The sequence below is a fragment of the Hydra vulgaris genome, chromosome 11, assembly GCF_038396675.1.
Source record: "Hydra vulgaris chromosome 11, alternate assembly HydraT2T_AEP".
In the NCBI taxonomy this organism is placed as follows: Eukaryota; Metazoa; Cnidaria; class Hydrozoa; order Anthoathecata; family Hydridae; genus Hydra; species Hydra vulgaris.
Genome location: NC_088930.1, coordinates 48,171,659 through 48,193,107, shown reverse-complemented (window position 1 = coordinate 48,193,107; position 21,449 = coordinate 48,171,659). Strand labels below are relative to the sequence as shown.

The 21,449-nt window shown below is 26.8% G+C and overlaps 1 protein-coding gene across 1 annotated transcript; it reads left to right on the top strand.

The window, feature by feature from the left end:
- The first annotated feature begins 10,002 nt into the window (after positions 1 to 10,002).
- On the top strand, positions 10,003 to 20,383 carry LOC124813741 (kielin/chordin-like protein). The gene is made up of 5 exons (XM_065809045.1): positions 10,003 to 10,253; positions 13,764 to 13,794; positions 19,488 to 19,586; positions 19,749 to 19,940; positions 20,213 to 20,383. The coding sequence occupies exons 1-5, from the start codon at positions 10,203 to 10,205 to the stop codon at positions 20,299 to 20,301; spliced, it is 462 nt and encodes a 153-aa protein (XP_065665117.1). The 5' UTR covers positions 10,003 to 10,202; the 3' UTR covers positions 20,302 to 20,383.
- Positions 20,384 to 21,449: the final 1,066 nt, after the last annotated feature.

Here is a 21,449-nt window from a genome sequence, read left to right as displayed (position 1 = left end):
GACAGATTTATTTCAGAAGTTGTTTTGTCAAGTAAAATATTTCTTATGAGATCTACTTGTTTAGCTTTGTTTTGATTTTGTCATAAGCAAGAACACCCGTTGTTCTAGCTCATTTTGGCGGCATTAAAAATCTTCTGTAGTGGCTGCTAGATGAACGTCTGCTAACGGATCGTCATTTCCTTTTTCAGTATTATTATCTTCAGAATCTGATTCTGATTCAATCAAGCTTGAAGACGTAGTAGTATTATCGAAAAATGAATCCGAATCTTCAATATCATCAAATAAGCTATGTTAGTCTTCACCGCAATGAGTTATACTCATTACGGCGTTACGAGTATACTCGTATTTCGGCTTTGGAGAAAAAAAATTTCTTTTCTATTGCCAAAGTACGAGTATACTCGTAGTGCTTTTTTTTTCGTCAGCGATATTTAGTGTAAAAAATATTATAAAATTATATTTGATTAAAAATATTATATTAATTGAAATATTGAAACCAAGCCTTTGCAATCGGAATGAAACCAGGAAAAACAGCCTCGGCAAACATTAAACATTGCAGACATTATGGCTAAGCAAAGAAATAAAGCGTAGTTTATCGTAGTAAAATAGCTCGGCAGCGAACGTGTTAATAATAAAAAAATAGTTAAATAAAAAGATGTAATTTGTCAATCGTAGTATGGTAATTGTTCATCTTTATCCTTCCAGTTTAAGTTTGTATAGGTATCTATACTATGCCTAATATCATTGTAACTGGTGTGAAGATCGTAAATAAATGTATTTGTTTTAATAATAGCAATGAATACACTATTATACCATTTGCAAATAATATATTTAAGGGTTGACTCTTAATGACTGTGTAATGAGTTATTTTTATAATTATTATATGTTATAATTATTTTTATTTAGAAAGATAAATTTTAAAACTCATTAAAAATCCATAATGGCGGAAAAAAGAACAACAAAGGCTGTATTTCAAAACATAATACCTTGATCTTGTGAAAAGATTATGGATTGAAAATTGTTACAGTTATAAAACAATTTGTTATACACCGCTTAACCCGCGCGTTCACAAATTTACTAAAAAATTAAAAATTCTTGACTTCTACAGATTTATAGCAATAACTTTTTATCTAGCTGAATTCAAGAAAAACGTACGGGTCAACCGGAACATTAATATTAAGTAAACATTTCCTGAAAATTTCAGCTCATAAACATAAACTTTTCTTAAGTTATCATGTTTCGAATTTTACAAAAACCTAAAAAAACATTTATGCAAAAAAAACAAGAAATAAAAAGTAATAGATCATTTTAAAGTGTTAAAACTGCTAAAAACCACCAGTCACATAAAGTTCTTTTTTTTTTATCCTGTTTAGCATCACATATTTGATCCTGTTTAGAATAACAAATTTGATCTTAAAAATAGTCTCCAACTTTTTACTTTATTATTCGATTTTAAATTCATTCGTTTAACACCAGCAATATTTTCTAAAATTGATTTTTTACAAGTTACTGAACCGATTAAGCCATAATACTTTAGTACATTTAATACACTGACTGTTTTTGAAATCAAAATTTTTTAAAATGGTAAAATTAATTAAAACGAAATAAATATCAACTTATTTATCATCACGACTTTCAATACTATTGACAGTAACTAGTTTTTTAGCACTGGAACTAGATGGAACAACTGATTGAGCTGGAGAAGTTAAAGGCTGAACAGTAGAATAATTTTTATTAGGATGACATCCATTCCATTTTTTTTAACTTTTCTAGATTTTTTTTTTCTTGACATCTTTACCAAAAAAAATCAAATAAGCAAAATGTTTGTTCTAGCTTTTTCTCTTTTTAATTAGGTGACTTCTACCAATGCAGTTTAGACCGGGGAAACAAGAACAGTTCTTTCTATATTGTTATTATTGTAAAATGTTGTAGTTTTAGTTGAGTCCCAGATATTCCGCTGATTCAAGTTTATTACAGATGCATGATAGTATGCTTGGTATTTGCAATCGTCTAAATGGTGAATCATTTAATGCATAAGGTTTCAATATTTTATATTGCTAAGGCTCAGTATTTATTTTTTACAATGTTTTTTCATGGTAAATAGGAGTAATAAAAATTATATAAAATATTTCTCTTTTTTTTAGCTTTCATGGATGATGCTTGAAGAAGGGTTGACTGCCCATGGCCATATTTCAAGAGTGCTCAATAAGTTGCTGACACATGACATGCAAAAAAAGATCAACAGGCCAGGAACACATGGAAAACTTAATTTTTTTGATCACCTGGAAAATCTGCTTAAAAGTGAGTGAAATTTAGAACTACTTCGAATAATTTTGATATGAAAAATATATTGATATTAAATTTTAAATAACAGTCTTGTAAGTAGCCCATTTGATTTGTATTTTGAATAGCATTACTATGTAAATAATATGTAATATATAACAGTTTATGCAATATGAATCGTAATGAAAAAAGAATTTAAAAAACAACCACGCTTTACTACTCATCTTTTGAGTGGTAACGCGTGGGTTTTTTTTTGGTCACTTTAGGGCTAGCCCTTAAGGGACTCTGAAATTCTGCGCGGACATTTTTGTCAGGGTCCCTTAAGGGCATGCGCTTATAGGACCCTTACGTTTTTTAAGGCAGGGAGTGAGATGGCAGCAAAGAATTAATTAGTTTACCCAGTTTGTGTTATAAAGTTTAAAATTAGGTTTTAAGGATAAAGCGTTTCAAATATTAACAAAATTTTCATGAATTAGACAACAGCAGGTTTCAAGAGACGTCTCTGAATATGTGAGTATTGAGCTGGACGAAGTGCACAAAATTTTATCTTGCTACCAAATTCTTTTGCGTATAAGGCATAACGTTCCCTTAATTTAAGTAACAGGTAACGTTTTTGAAATTTTTTACCATCAATTTTTATAAAGTCTTTTGTACCTGGAGTCTATCGAGATTTTCTTCGCGGTTGTAAAACTATAGTACATGATTGAATACTCTAGAAGATAAACGGATGCGCTTTTTTATCTTTAATATGTCTAGTAAAGAGATGTTCATTACTATTGCTAACTGTTTAATGACATAATCTGCTTTTCGTAGCGACTTTGAAAAAGCCAATTTAACACGGTTCACAGCATACGCTTCCAACGAACTTGAATGATTTACTGGTTCTTCCATTTGACTAGAAAAAGAACAAGGAACATCAGTGGTACCTTGAGCTTTTTGAAGATCTCTGTGTTTAAGATGTCGTAATTTAGCAAGCTCCTTATTTTTCAATTCTTGCTCTGGCGTTGATTGTCGGCGACGAATATTACTTCGTTCTTTTTCTATTTCTTTTAATTAAGTTTTCTTTGTTTCTCTATAATCTTTACAAACATGTTTGTGCGATTTGGGCATTGTTTTTATACTTTTATGTTTCCTTTATTTTTATGTCGAATATGTCAAAAAAGTTATATTTTAAATTAGTTCATAACCTTTAAATACACAGTTATATCAATTGTTTAAATTACTCTTTATAACACAGGTTTTAATTGAGGTTTTTTAAATAAAATCTTCTTCCTTGACGCATTTGAACATCTATACGATGCATTTAAACATCGAAACATCTGTTACGTCGCGGTCGTGACAAAAAAAAACTGCATTTTACCTTTTTCCAGACAAGGATATAATAAAAAATTTTTTACATTCATATTCATTTCAACTAAAATCATTTTGCTAAATATTTTCTAATTAAAAAATTAAATTTAGGTTGTATAAAAAAACTAAAATTGTTATTAGAGTCGCGGTCGTGGCGGTGAAAAACGCCTTTTTTTCTTTTTAGTAACAAACGAACTTATAATTGAGATAATAATAATACCACTTATTAACAAACTTATTTAATCACTAATGTTTATTCTGAGAATTAAAACTTAAAAAAAAAAAAAAAAATGTTTAACATAACCCCATGAACATAACATAACATAACTCCATGAACATAACAGAAATCCATGTTTATTATATCATAAAATATTAAAAATGGCTACCTTTTTTTAGATGCACTTATGCTTCTGTTAATTTAATTTAAAAAAATCTTTCTAATATTCAGTTTAAATACTTTTGAACTATGGCAATCTTATATGGAATGACCCATTTACTTGTATTTATATTTATAAAGATACATTTGCTTGGCTATTTTAATTATACGAGTTTTTATATTTATATACATTCATATATATGTATTTATATTTATGTGCAACAAATATCTTATAATTTGTGTTTATTTTATATTTTATTGATATAGGTTGTAAAAACCAAAATTAGCGAGATGATAAATTAGCGAGATGATAAAATAGCGAGATGATAAATTAGCGAGATGATAAATTAGCGAGATGATAAATTAGCGAGATGATAAATTAGCGAGATGATAAATTAGCGAGATGATAAATTAGCGAGATGATAAAATAGCGAGATGATAAATTAGCGAGGCAAGATGATAAGACCATCGTCTTCTGTTTGCTCCAGTCAATATTTTACGTTAACAACTTTGTAAAAAAACTTCATTCTTTAAAGTTTTTGAGAGAATCTCCTTGATTGCATACAGACATTACCTTAAGCTAAAACCGAAATAAAAACTCAAAAGGTTCATTTACTTTATTTAATTTTTTATCTCCGCATTTATCTAGTGTTTATTTAGAACAATTTGCCGTAATGGTCCACCTAGTTTCGCAAAGTTATGAAGCTCTTGGTTGTAGGAACATGGTGTTCATTTAAATTCTATCTTTATATATTCTCCAAGATGCTTCTCAACATATATTCTTGTTTTGTTAAATATTTAACTAATATGCATCTTTCCCCCCGGTTCTCATAACATAATGAAGAATTCCATCTTTAATTAGTTGTTTGATTACCAAACTTAAAAGTTGCTTTTGAAAATGACAGAATTTTTAATTATTATGCAAGAATTCGTATTGAGATTAGTATCCTTCCTAATTATATTGCTTGTGCCGTTGTACGCGTGGCCACGGTAATTGTTTCAATTTAAGTGAGACCTCAACAGAATGTCAATAGTTAATTACAATGTTTTCACATTCGATAAATTTACATTTTACAATTTACATTTGACATTTTGACATTTTGACATTTTGACATTACATTTACATTTACATTTGACAATTTACAATGTTTTCACATTTGATATTAGCAAATTAAAAAAATTTCAATAAAATATCCTGTTCAAAAATTAAACCCGTCGTAAAAAATTTCTGAAACTTTTTTGAACCAGTAAGCTTGGCACGAAAGCAGTTTAGTTATACTTTTTAATTTAAAAAGAACCCGAGAATAGAATAGCTTATCATTTTTGTTATACTATATGCTGACACTTGGGACGCTTTTGATACTTTCGACAATAATTTTGATATTTGCGACGATGATTTTGATAATTGTGACAACGATTTCGATATTTGCAACGATAATTTTGATATTTGCCACGATGATTTTTTAATCTAATACTATTTGCATTGGTTTCCGCTATTTTTTATTAGACTTAAATAAATGAGTTATTGGTTTCCGCTATTTTTTATTAGACTTAAATAAATGAGATTGCTGGTTTATTTGACACTTGTTAAAGTCAAACTTATTTTAACTACTCATTGTTTTTAAAAGCCTCTAGGTTTGTATTTCTTAAAATATTATAATTAAATAAATTTAATTATAATATTTTAACATTATAACAACATTATATTTTGAATATAATTTTGAATATGGTCTTGAATATCATCTTAAATATTATCTTAAATACCATCTTGAATACCACCTTGAAAGCTATTTTAAACAATTAATTAATAATTAATTAATTTTCCTTAATTAATTAATTAATTAATATGGTTTGCTTGCTGACATCATTTAATTAAGGAAAAATTGAGCGAATGCTGACATACTGCAGATTTCTTTGATTATAACTTTTGATGATAACTTTCCGATGGTAACTTTCCAAAATGATGATAACTTTACCAGCAAACATGCTATAGCGGGTTTTCAGTGCACCTATATAGACATTTTGAGCGGACCGCTTTAGTTTTGTTTATCGGTTACTTAGTGGACCATTAGAGGAAGCCGCTAAAAGTGGCTTGTCATTGACTAATCACTATTAAAAAGTCGGAAAATTATCGGCTTGCCATTTATAGGGGCTGCCACTAACGGTCTACTAAGTAACCGATGAGCAAAACTCCAATGAACCGCTAAAAAATGTCTATATAGGTCCACTGCAAATATACTAAAACAATGTTTTCTGGGTTCAAACCCTAAAAAACTATTAAATGAAATTTAAAACACGTTGATGAACCTAAGTTAAGTATAAAATGCTAAAAAATTTATCTTATTATCTGATTGTGCTCACATTCAAAGAAGGAGAAGCTAACCTTTTGTTCCCAAACTCTAATTACCGTTGTTGTATGCAAAAATTCTTATTTGGAATAGGCATGAAGATGTATTAGTTTATAATTTGAACAAACGGGCAAATTCTAAAACGTGAAAATGCCTAAACGAGTCATATTAAAAAACATCAAAAAAATCCTGCCTACCCAACTAACACAAAAGGTTCAAGTAAGTTCGATGAACGTTTTATGTTAGCTGAATACCTCATTGTAAAAAGATAATATTTTGTTCCGTGCAAATATAACTTTTAAATTATAATTAAAATATAAAAATTGAAGTTCTTATAGCATAATTTATGTAAAAGCTTTTTCTTTTAAAAGATTATATATTATATACATTATACTTTCTATTGATTAAACCTTTGTAAATAAAAGCTGGCAAATACTGTCAGAGAATTATGTTGAATTTTACCGTTTATAAGTTAGAAATAGTACAATGTGTTTTTATTTAAAAAAAGCAACCCAAATTGGCTTACTTAAATTAAAAAAACAAGCGACAATTCATATGATATAAGAATAGTTAAGCGCTAAACCAGCCTTTCCAATAAAGTTAAAAAAATTTAGTTTATATTAAAAAATGAATTATGTAGTGCTTGTTTGCAAACAACAATATACTTAAAATATTTAAATACATTGGACAGCAATTACATTTATTTGGTGTAGCCGCTTTTTTGATAACTTTTAAACTTTGCGTCCAATTATCTCATTTCAACATATTTGTTGTATAAGCTGGTTTGATGTTAAATCATCCATATTTCTTTTTACTTCTTCTTATTAATAAATATTATACAAAAACCAGGGTCTATTGTTTGTATAATAACCTAAGTGGATGGTAACTTCCATTCTAAAGTTAAAGATTTGGATCAAAAAAATCTTTTCTTTTAGGGTAAGAGGTCGTGTTATCTGGTTAGGTGGTGAAAGGTGAGTAAAAAATGGTAAGAGGTGGTGTTAGCTAGTATGTCAGTCTAATTATGCTAAAGAATTCCGAGAATTCATTAGTATAATTCGATATTGAGCTGTTGTTTTCTATCATTTATAGAAATCAAATTCAATATGTTTATATATGAATCTAAATTATTTCAAACGCTTTGATATTTGTAAAAATTTATTTTAAGTTTCTTTTGTACTGTTGGTTTTTTAAAACGTGCATAAAATAAATAATGTAATTTTAATTCAATATTGGCAATCAACAGAGGCGCCTCTCATGACACATACAATTTTTTGCGAAACTGTCGGATTTAATTTCACCATCGATACCTTAACTTTCTAACAACCAAATGAAATAATAGAAAGTTCTAATAGTAGTTTTCAAACAAATGGTATTAAAAATGTGTTGGAAAATAGTGCTATTTAATAAATTATTTTATCAAGTAACCTAGTAACCTAAGTAACCTAGTAACCTAAGTAAGTAGTAACTCAAGTATAAGTAAATCTAATCTTGAAAAATAAACGAAAAATATTTTAACAAAAAAATCTTTAAAGTAGAAAAATTCTATCTCATTTATTGAACATTACCTAGGTAACCAATTTCGTGTCTAAAACTGTTTTGAAACCAATGTGGAGCGGTGAAAATTTTTAAAATCTTCAACATTTTCAACCTAGTTTTTTTCGCTTTTTTTAAAGTATAATTTTTATGGAAAAATTTTACTTTAAAAAAAGTATAATTTTTATGTTGATAATAACAATCCATAAATTTGTATACGTATTTATAACAACATTGATATCAAAAAATAATCGCACAGTTTTTGAAGAAAATCTTAAAAGTTTTTTAAATTCGTCCAAAATAAAATCGTAAAAACTCAATTTTATTTACCATCAGACATATACGAGGCATATACGAAGCATAGAGCCAACAAGTTTAAAACATTTCTTGGTATTAAGTAAATTTCTTTCGATTGAAGAGTATTTTGTTTCAAAGTATTATTTTTTAAGGTCTTCTACTAATGCTCAATAGGGGTAAGATCTGGTTTTTAGACTTGTAAATCTAATGAGGGAGGCGGAGGGATGTTTAGCCTCCGCCCCTCTCATTAGATTTACAAGTCGGCATATTGGACACTGGAGTCGGCAAAATTGGACCTATAGTTGGCACTCGACAAATGTCAGTTAAAAAGTACCTTTTGTTATTATTATTTTTTTGGCCTTAGTCGGCAAAAAACAGATATGTCACCTCCCCCATCCTCCTTTAAAATCTCTTCGGGACGGCCCTGATAAAAATAAAGATTTTTACTGCGTTCTCCTTCTTAAAAGCCTCACATCTGAAAACACTATGAATGAGCCAAAATTTCCGAGCTAAGGATGTGAAAATAATCCAATTAACATTTATTTAATATAAAAATAATTCATTTTTGTGAAAAATGTTTTCAAAAATTTTGTGAAATTTTTGAGAAAATGTTTGTGAAAACTTTTGTCAAATTTTTTTTTTTTTTATCATAAAACAGGAGGTGAGGGGTGAGGGTTGAGACACCCCCTATCAATGAATTTTTTATTCATTTAATCGGCAAATTTAAACTTTTTAGATAAGTCAGTCGGCAAGAGTAGACTCTTAAGACCAGTCAGTCTAAAGAGTCTACTTTCAAAAAATGAGGACTTTTTTTTTTAGTCAGCAAAAGTTGTAATAGCACCCCACAACATAACATGACAACTACTCGCGCCGGCCCTGACGACAAAATGAATTTTATTTATGTTTTATTTATTGGAACTAAAGTGTAAGTGTAAGCGTAAAACTAAAGTGAGTTTGTAATTTTTTTTCATAAGCGTCTTAATAATAATTATTGGATTAATAATAAAAATCTTCAATAGATTTTGACAAAACGAAAAAACAAAAAAAATTCATAAAAATTTTCACAAAAATAAATTATTATTGTTCCAGCGTGAATTCTTATCGTAATATAGCATTTTTTTATTAGTATTTCTTTTTATGGTCGGAACATTACTTTTAAATTTGAGTTCAGCATTCTAACCAGTGCGATCATTTTATAAAGATTAAGTTCTTATTAAATGAACAGTTATGCCGTCCCAGTGGGCACGGTACGTTTTTAAAACGTTTTTTAGACGTTTTTTTAAGATTTAAACCTAATAAAAACGTCCAAAAAACGTTTTAAAAACGTACTGTGCCCACTGGGATGCTATGGGTGCATCTTACGCAAAATAATTTCAAATATGTTACTTTGATTAAAACTAGTAGGCAACTGCTCAAAACAAAATACACAATTAAATTTCGCTACTAAATTTCGCAATTAAATTTCGCAAGTAAATTTTGCAATTAACATTTGCAACTAAATTTAAAAAATAATAAATTTAAAAAAATAAACTAGATACTCGCTTAAGTCTAGACAAAATAAACTTTGTTTGCTAAAGTGGAACCTGGTGTAGACTTATAAACTTTTTAATTATTTTTGAGTGTTTGTGATAATTACAAATAAGAATAAATAGCCTTGAATATTTGAACGAATTATTATCTACTTTGTGAAAAAATAGCAAAACTCACCATTAAAAAAATGTTTCCTTGGTAAATAAAAACAACATCTTAAGTGAGTGACAGCCTTTGGGCAGGCTCTAGGCACCTGAACTAATATTTTGTTGATTTACGTTAGATAGTAGATGCTCACATAAAAGTCTTTCATTAAAACATTTTAATTATATTACATCGAACATAAAAAAACTACTTAAAAACAAAAAGTTTTAAAGCAAAAAATTATTGCCTTTTAAACCTTGCATTAAATATAGAAATCAGTTTGAAGGGTAAAACCTTAATATTACAAAGAATACACAAAGGTTTTCAAGAAAAGTTATTCGAATATGCATTTTCAAAGTTTGGTTGTTTTTTTTATGTCAAGTTTTGTCTTAAAGGTTTTTTTTTCTTTTAATTATTAATTTTAACTTAAAATTTTTAAGTATATACTTCTTTTTTTGTTTTACATTTTTTATTATCATAATATCGTCATAATAATAGTTTTTAAGTTTTCTTGTTTTAATTTTTGAAACTTTTTAACATTTTTAATGAGCCATAATATTTTTACAATTTAAAACATTTAAATTTTATAATTTTCAACGAAATGTTACAATTTTTACTTTAAGCTGGAGCAAAAATAAAAAAGACTTATGTACCCAAAAAAAAAAAGATCTTCATTTATATCGTTAAATGTAACCATGTAAATGCGACCATATAAAATGTAACTACGCAAGCCCAGTCACCAAAAGATTTCCAACTAAAAAGTTTAAAAATTTTCGTCTAAATTGTTAATTTTCGAAAGGTAATAATATTACCTTTTTTTATTTTTGTATAACTTTTTTTGTAAACATTATGTAAATATTATTTACATGTTTACAAAAAAAGTTATTCACTATAATTAGAAGTTAGACGTTAAATCAATCTCATAAGAATAATCTCTTTAACATGTGTGAATTTTTTTTATTTTTATTTTTTGTGGGTTCAGTTTTTTCTCTTAAAATACTAAAAACCCGCTCAAAATAAAAGATTTATTTACGAAAATTATTGCGATTGACTTTTAAAGGGTGCACGTAGATATGTACATGTAGGTATGCGGTACAGGTAACACATCCATGTATTCGAACAGCGCACAATATTTAATTGAGATGATCTAACAAACAAAAATTAAAAACTTTTTATCGTTTGTTTTTTTTAATATTGCCACAGAACGTCGTGAAAGAGTGTTTGACTAGTTGATGTTCCTGCTGATGTTGCAAGTATGACCAGATCTGGCTTGGAACCACAGTCCACTAATTTATGAAACAAGAGCCCTAACCACTATGTCACGGCTGCCTAAATTTATAGTACTATGATGAGGGGCAGATCCAGATCATCAAGTAACGGGAGAGGGCGATTTAATTTTTTTTCTAATATGGGGGAATCCAGACTATTTAGAATGAATGAGGTGGAAGGCTTAATTTAGTTGATCTAAACCATCTAGTAAAGTAGAGGGGGGGGGGGATGGAAGCGTTTTTCAGGTTTTTTAGTTAATTTTTTAAAAATATTAGTCTTTTACTGCCTTATTCTATTTAATTATGAAATTATGTTGCATATCAATATCCCATCTGTTTAATATTTTTTTGGACATTATAAACTTATTCAAGTTTTTTATCACATTTAAACAGCTCTGCCCTACTCAGCCAAAATGACGTATCTCCAGATTTGCACTCATCGCTTCCCTCTCCCCCCCCCCCCCATCCCTATGGATTCGTGTATGTAAAACAAAATACGTATTGATTCATATTTATACTATTTCACATTTCAAAATCATTTTACAAGATCAATGAGAACGAGTTGGTTCATAAACATTGAAACAGACTGTGCAAATAAACATTCTCCTACATATTGTTCCATAAATTACCAACGCCATTAGAAAAGTTTTGTTGAGATTTAAAGATCATGATTACCCGAATTAGATTAAAATTTTAAAACATTTTATAAATCAGTGACCTTCACCATTTAGAATTTTATTACAGAAGATTGATAACTTTTTGAAAAAAAATCAAAATTTTTTTTAAAATTAAAACTAATAATATCAGAAGTAAAATGGTGCTAAAAATCAATCATGAAACTTTTATAAAGTGATTTTTGTGATTATGTTATTAAGTACAAAATAATTAATCAGTTCGTCATTAATAATTTATCGCATAGCATGACAGTTATTAGATATCAAGGAGATGGGTATAAAAACTTTTTTTTCTAGCTCAAAGGTGAAACACTATTTTTAAATAAGGTTTCAAACAAATGACTTGAAGGAACTATGAAACTCTTAGTATAGTGCTTATATAAAACATTTGAAATAAAATCCGGACCAGTAAATAAGTAAGTTAGCCTGTCTCATTGCTCTTTCAATAAAAGTAAGAAAAAATTTAATAGACGACATACAAGTTGCACGTCCATGAACACAATCCGTAAAACTTGTTAGTAAACTGTTTCCAACTGAAAAAACACTTGCAAAAAAGTCATTAAAAGTAGCACTTAATCCTACTATAATATGTCAATAAACACAACTTGATCTTACCATAATATGTCAATAAATATTTGACATATTTATAATATGTCAATAAATATTTGACATAAATAAATCACATTTTAAACATTTACTTTTAGTTTACCATAAACAAAATTAAAACAAATAATATCAAAATTAAAACAAATAATATCAAAATTTACTTAAAAGGTCTACCTATCTATCTTTAATTTTTTTTTTTACGGCATAAAATAATAAAATAGTCTCTGGTTCAAAAAAGCGGCTCAAACCAGAGACCCTTGTTAAATAAAAAAGGAGATCTCAAAATGAGATTTAATATGCCATTTTTGGGGTTTATTTGATTAAATGACTGACTAAGACTATAGCTGTTTGTAAAGAAAGAGTTATAACAATATCCTTGATATGCCATTCGGGCACGTTAAAATTTCTAGTATGACAACAGCTCTTTTCGTGGAACACAACTTTGAAAAACACTTTAAACTGACTCCTATATAGTCAGTACCTTTTTTTTCCACATTTGCAACGGTGATAATAGCTAATCTTTTTAAATTTGACAATTTTCAACACAGGTTTTATCCTTCCTACTTTCAAATGGTACCATTATTTATTCTTTTTTTGATTTTTTTTTTTGTTTTATGTTAATTTCCTTCAGTTGTAAGAAAATCATTGTGGAGTTACAGAGCTTTAATTAAATCCGGACTAAGGTTTTATTTTTATGATTTATATTTCTTTACAATTAATTTTTCGTAATAATTTTTCGTAGAACAGGATACATAGTAAAAGATACGTTCACATTGAACAGCCATAGCGCAGTGGTTAGCGCACTTGTCTTAGAGATCCGTCACAAGAAGCACGTGTCGCTAGAGATCCGTGGTTCAAAGCCAGCTCTGTGCAAGTTTTGTAAAATCGGTTAGGAAGGAGGCGTGACGTTCCTTTCAAATGCTCATCCGCGGTGCCCTGTAATAAGATCATAAGGACTTCTTGGGGCACTTAAAAATAAAAAAAATTATACAAAATGATTTAAATAAATTAGTTTCCGGCATTTAAGTTTTAGATCACAGTTCATTTTTTAAACAGTCTTGCTTTCACTCTTTGAATAATGAGTTACTACTCTAAATAACAATGGGTTATCCTTTATCTTTGACTTATTCTTTCCTATTACATAAGGGCTTGTTGCATATATATATATATATATATATATATATATATATATATATATATATATATATATATATATATATATGCACACACAATAGATATAATGCATAAATTACATGTATAATTAAAGATGAATTTCATGCTTTTATTATGACATCGCTTTACAACGAACAAGTAAAAAGCAAGTCAATAGTATAACCTTTCTTTTTTGATATTTAAGGCACGCACAAGAATTGTTGGTACTATTCTTCGTAAGTAATATGTTTATATATATATACTTTTTATATGAATTGCTGCTTTTCATTACAATGGTGTTTTAACTTTTTTTTCTTCTCTTTAAACCTTCATGATATTAACCAAAATCTTTGATTTTAAATATGTAATTGTTTTAAGTTTAAGAATTGTATCATAGAACACAAATAATAGAAAAATATAAGATATTTATCGGAGTCATAAAAAATACAAAACTAAAACACACGTGCTTTTTATTATATTTACAGAACAACCTGGGGTTTCTTCTCTAAAAATTTTTTTCAGTAAACGCTTTTAATACAAGATTTTTGAGTTAAAAACGTTTTCCATTATTTAGCAATTAATAGTTAACAATTCATATCATGTGCTTTGGGTCAAATATTTTACAGAATAATTACTTTTTCTATGACAAGACATTTGGTTTATACCTTATAATATACAATAAATTAAAACTTGAAAGTTTTAAAAATTTAAGGTTTTAAATCTTTAATATACGATTCTCTGATTACAGTTTTAACATTGCACACGCATGTTAATTGACATGCGAAAATCTAGTGTATGTAAACAAACACTATCAACTAAAGCTTTTCAATATAATTGTCAGAAATGAAAGTTATAGCTTTCGAACAAAATAACTTAAAATAATTTTTTAATGATATCTGTTAAAGTCCCGAAAATACTTATAAGTTTAAGATAAAAATCTTATATAGCTGATTACGAAAAATTAGTGTATAGGTAAACTATTTAATAAAAAGTTAAAAGTTTAGTTTATTTATAAGCTTTATTTCTAGTTTTTTTTTATATATATTTTATATATTTTTTATATATAAGAATGATGAAAATAAAGTTTAGTATATTCATTAATGGTGTTCAAAAAAATTACAAAAAAATTGAACGATTACAAAAAAAAAAATGCCAGAAGTATTGACATTTACCTTGTGCTCAAGTGGCAAAATACCCCGAAATATGCCCAAATTGTTCCTAAATTATTTGGCTTTAAGCTCAAGGTAAATCTCAATATTTTAAATTTTTTTTCCTAATATAATCATAATGTTCTTAAGCTATTTTTTAGATTGGTGTTTTTTCATAATTGTTTTTTAAAATAAAAAAAGATTTCACATAATTTATGCAAAAAAAAATATTTTTTTTTTTGTTTTTGCGTATTTGCGCAAAATTATTTTTTTGCGAAATCTTTTTTTAATATGAACAAGAGTTGTGAAAAAACTAGGATACACAACAACTTAAAAAAAAACTTAAAACATTATGATCACATTATAATAAAAATTTTTACAAAGATTGAGATCTTTTTTTTTTGTTGTTAATTCACCTCCTCAAGGCCGAAAAAGCCAGTACAGATGAGGAGGCTACTCATTTAAGGTTTAACCCTCTCTCAACTCTATAACTCAGAAACACGAACCTTGATGAACAAGGCCGCTGCGCGGAGAAACGTGTTGAGCGCGGTACTATCAGGGATTACCTTGCGCTTAAAGCCAAATAATTTAGGAATAGTTTTCTGGAATTTTTTTTTTGTAATCGTTTTTTTAATATATTTGTCCCAAATTTGGCTTATTGTATATTCGCGTTTTGAAAATTCTATTTTAACACCCTTAATATACATTCCTAAAGTATAAGAAATTATACAGTGTTTATTTACATAATTTCTATTATAAAATAAAAAAATATATTTTAAATTGGAATTAATTCAACCTAACCAATATTTACATTTCAAAATATCAAAAATTTAGATATATTTATAAGTGTTTTGTGCATTATTTATATAGGGCAATGGCAACTTGTCTAGAACGAGTTCCCTATTAAATTTGAAAATCAACATAGGAATAGCTTAAACGAATATTGGAAAAACGTAATACTTGGTAGAGAAAATTACTCTTCAATTCAATTAAGTAATCAGAGAATCGTGTAGTGATATGAGTCGCTTAAACTATTTTTAATTAAAAATAATATTTTTAATAAAAGCATACATTGATTAATATAGAAAAATTTTAAAAGCATTCATACAACTATAATACTTACAAGTCATTATTAAAGCTAATTTGTAACAGTAAAATCAGTATCACATCGTTTAAAACAAATTTCACGTTGAAAATCAGTATCAAGATATTCACGTTGAAGCGCCAAAAATTTGTTTTTTGCTTCAAAATTGTTATTTTGTGATCATTATTAGGAATTTTTCATGATTTCAAAAAAAAAATAATAATAATAAAAAAAGGTAACAAGTTAAAAAGATTTAAAAAAATAAGAAAAGATAAAGAGTTTCATTAAAAATTCAAAGATATTGATTTAGAATTTTTTGAGGATGTCCTAATTGACATTATTTAAAAAATTAGATATAAATGATAATTAATTATAAGTAGAGATGGGCCGATTCGGATTTCACTGATTCTTAAGGAATCTAAAAATCGCAATTCTCATCTTTTTCAACGAATTTTAGCAAATCCTTCTGAAAATTTTTTTTTGTGCTTCAACGACTTTACTTCTTTTATAAAAACCTCTTGAGCATATTTTAAAGATTAACTTATACGGTCTAATCTAATGAAAAGATCGCAGGGAATTCTGGGAGCATCTTAATAAATGATCACATAATAAAAAAAAACTTTAATTTATCAGAAGGTAACAGATAAAATTCGTCTCTTGGCAAAGAAATCAAATCAAGTAAGTATAACTACCGACATGTGCTCCGCAGCTAATGTTGAGCCTAACAGCACACTTCCTCCCATAAGATATGAAACAAATTCACACCTGTCTTTACGTGGTACTTTATCCATACAAGTCCCATAATGCAGCCAATTTTTCTAAATTTGTTAATGAATCGCTTGATCATCGGGGTCTACTTAAGAAACACAATGTACGAGATAATGTCAGCAGTATTGTTACTGCTATGGAGAAAATGTTTAAACATTCTTTGTCTTTTCCGTACTCTTTTGGTTCACAGTGAACGCATTTCTTTACTAATTTTTACCTATAAAATAATTGTGGGACATTTTAAGCATTCAATAAATTCATGAAAAACTTTTTAAAAAATTTCAGGAGGTTTTAGGACTGCACAATATCATTTAAGATGATCCTACTAAATGGAAAAGCACATTTTACACACTGAACCGTTTAATTAAAAAAAAAAATTTGATTTTGATAACGCCACACTTTTTTTTTTTTTTTTTTTGTATGCCGTAAAATCGCCTAAGTTCGGTCACCATGTAAGTTCGGTCATTTAAGAAAAAATATAAAAAAAGCATGCAAAATTCAGGTTTTACAAACTTTTTTTCTCAAATAATATTTATAATTACTTCGTACATATAAATTTTTTAAAAAATATTTAATGTTTATATGCAATCTGATGTAATAATTTTTTAACAAAACAACAATTTGAAAAAATGCATACTATTAAAATCTAAAATAAGCAAATTATTAAAATAAATGATCATATTTAATCTTAGTATTATTAAGAACCACCAAATTAGTTATATTTACAAAAAAAAATTAATAATTTTTGAAAATTAACTACCTTTTTTATAAAAATTAGGGAAATTTTGAAATACTCTAACTTCGATTATTCACGGATAAACTGCAAAGGAGACAAATAGCAGTAATACGGGGTGAAATGTTGATAAATGTTGCGATTGTAAAATTTACCGGTAACTTTACCTGTAAATTTACCAGTAAATATTGACAATTTTATAATGAATACACACCATGTTATTTTATTTTAACAAAAAAATTGTTCATAATTTCAAAGCTAACTGACAGTTCTTTGAGTTCTAAAAAATATCAAGCTTGTGACTTTTTTATTGGAGATAAATTTACAACTCAACGACAATTATGGACGCGTTGCGAATCCTGTGACAATTGGTTGAGTGAATCTTGCTGTTCTACTATGGTCAATGATACGTGCAAGAATTGCCAATAAACATACAAAGCTCATTTCGTAGTATTTTTTGTTACTTGAATAAACCTTTTTAAATTAATTTAAAAATATTTTTTTAATTTTATTTGCCAGTGGCGTAGCAAATGTGATAATGGCCAAATAATTAAAATAATTGTCTAATTAAAAAAAATTAAGAAAAAAAAAAAAATTAAAAAAACAACTACTTATATTTAAAAATACCTTTTTTTTATGAGCTCCTTCTTGTTTTCTTTGGTGCCTCAAAAGACTTTTGTATATATATATATATATATATATATACATATATATATATATATATATATATATATATATATATATATATATATATATATATATATATATATATATATATATATATATATATATATACATATATATATATGTATACATATATATATATGTATATATATATATATATATATATATATATATATATACATATATATATATATATATATATATATATATATATATATATATATATATATATATATATATATATACATATATATATATATATATATATATATATATATATATATATATATATATATTTTTTTTTTCCTTTAAATTTTCACAACTACATATTAATTACAAATTTTTTACACTGCAATATTATAAAGAAACTGTACTTCCTAAACAAAAAAAAAAATACATTTTACAAAATACCGTATAGGAAGCAATAATTAGGTATGCTAAGACTTGATAAGAAGGGTTTTGTTGTTGTAGGGAACTCGTAGAAGACTGAGATTAGTCTTATCATCGAGAACCTTGAGGTATTGCGTACAGCACACATATAAACAATGTGATTCTCATTAAAGAAATGTTTTACATGTTATTATTGCAAACTTTTTTTTCTTTTCTTTTTAATTGAACTATGTTTTGTGTTAGTGTTGAGGTTTATAATAATAATACTAGCTTTATTTGTTAAACAAAAATTTACATTTTCCATATGTATTTGATTGCTGATTATTTTAATTTGAGTTTATTTTTATTTTAATATATATATATATATATATATATATATATATATATATATATATATATATATATATATATATATACATATATATATATATATATATATATATATATATATATATATATATATATATATATATATATATATATATATATATATATATATGTATACATATATATACATGCAGACATATATATATATATATATATTATATATATATATATATATATATATATATATATATATATATATATATATATATAAATATGTATACATGTAGACGCACATTTAAACACTGAAAATATAACACTCTGTGTTATATTTTCTGATCTCTTATACTATTAGTTATGATATTATTTGTTACTTACTAATAATAAGTTCTACACATCATACATTCTCCTTACCCCAATTATATTATTTATTAGGCTCTTAACCACCTGTACCAATAGAATTGTTGACGGTTTTTCCTGTTAAAAAAAGTCTGTATAAGTGCTAAATTAACAATACGTTTTTAATTACCCCTTACTTAATTATCATTTTAATTGAATTAAGGTAAATAAAATAATTTGAATTGCAAAAGAATCGGAATCGGCACAGAATCGGAATCGCAACAAAGAGTTAGAGTTGGTATCTGAATCAGCAATTTTTGAAATTGGACCATCTCTAATAATGATCATAAACTTTAGATTACAAGCCTGAATAAATTATTGTAAATGAACAGATTATTATGAAATCTTTACAGTGTTTTTTTATAAGTATGTGATAATTTTGTAAGTAATTAATTTTAGCTCCAACTTCTCCAAATAAATGTGATGCTGAAGCTTGTCAATCTGTCTCTCACTGCCATTCCGTGGTTACACTACCAGGTTCATGTTGTCCTGTGTGTAGTAAGTAGTTACGTGAAGTTTTTTTTTTTTTTAAAAGTATGCGTTATTATTAAAAATTGTGGAAAGTTCTTAAATCATTCTGAACTTCTAATTTTATTTTAAATTTAGATTCTTAAATTATTCTGATTCTAAAAAAAGTTCTAAATTTATTAATGGTTTCAGGTTGTTTTGACTCATCGCATCATGAAAGTCACCATGGAGATCGATTTATCATCGACAAACCTCATTCGTGCAGGCAATGTGAATGTCAAACGTTTCTTGGTGTGAAATTCAGTACTTGTCATCGAGTCGTGTGCAAAGAACTTAAATGTAGAGAGTCTTACAAACCACCAGGAGAATGTTGTCGAGTCTGTAGTAAGTAATTTTTTTTTTTTTAATTACTTTTGCAATTACCACGAAAATAAAGTAATTCTTCAGTGGATCTGTTCTCTTATATAAAAATTTTAGCAATAAAAAAATGTTCGGTAAAATAGTTAAATTTACTCTTTCAAATAACAAAAGTTAAATAAAAATCGGTCAGTTGTAAGTTATTTTAACTAATTAAGTTAGTTATGTTAAAAAGTCAAATATTTTTTTTTTAATTTTAAATTTACTATATTTTTTTATTTATTTATTATTTATTTTAGAAATTATTCGCCATTTTCCAGTATTTCCAGAAATACCTGACAAATGGAAGCATTTCGGAGTAAATGTAACGAATAAAGTATCTTTTTAAATATTGTAAATAAAAGAAATTGTAAAAGCTTAAATAATGATTTTATCTATAAAGAAATGTTTCACTCAACGTACGGCTTAAATGTTTCTTTGTTGTTTTGATCGCTTTAGTTTTTATTTACCCACGATTTAATAAAGTATTTCATTGTCTAAAATGTCTATTACATTGTCTAAAATGTCTATTGCATTGCGTCTGAGGTTTTTGGGTCATATAAAACAATATTTTGCATCTTTTTATAACCATTTTTAACAGTAAGAATAATACATAACTAGCTCTCCGGACCCGTAATGTTTTACTAAATCTATTCCATACCGAACATTTTTATACTTCTTTCTTAGTTCAATATTTTAAAGAAAGCGGTAGAAAAATAAATGAATGCATTTATAGAAAAAATATACATTTTGTCTACCTTTAAAGTCATGAAGGAAAAAATATATATATATTATATTTAACTTTAAAAAATTTAACGCTTGAAAAATGTCACCGCTTTGGTAGCTGTTGCGCAAACCGCTTTTAATTAGTAGTTCATATATTAGTATTAAATAATAAGTCTAAATAATATTTAAAATACCCGCTAATAAAAGATTTTACATTCAAACTATTATTCACGAAGAAAATAAAAGTTTCAAGGTAAATTTTTTTTTCCAATAACAAAGAAAGTTGTCTCTTTAATTTTTGTTAAACGCGCAGGCTTAATTAACAACATAAGTAATACCCTAACATTAATAACATAAGTAGGGGAGACCTAGGTTAGTTGGTTCGGTTTTTACTCTATAAGCTCTGTAGCCCTAACAGCACAGTTTTTTGAAAGTATTAAAGTGTAGTCTCAAAAGTATATGAATTTGGGTAACTTATAAAAGTTGCATTCATTTACAAAAAAAAATTCTTGGGGCTTTCCCGAGCCCTCAAAAAAAAAAGTTGCTAAAAATGTTTATTAATGAACTATTAAGTGCAAAACTAATAGAAATTTTTTTACTATTAATTTTGGAAACAACTTTAGGCCAAAAATTTAATCTTACTTTTAGCTGGTACCCAATATTGGTACGTATAATAGTCGACGCCAAAATTAAAATTTTATAAAAATTTTTTTTTTTCCGTAGTAAGTGCTATAAGCCAGCTTATCACGTAAAAATTTTGCCAACTTACCC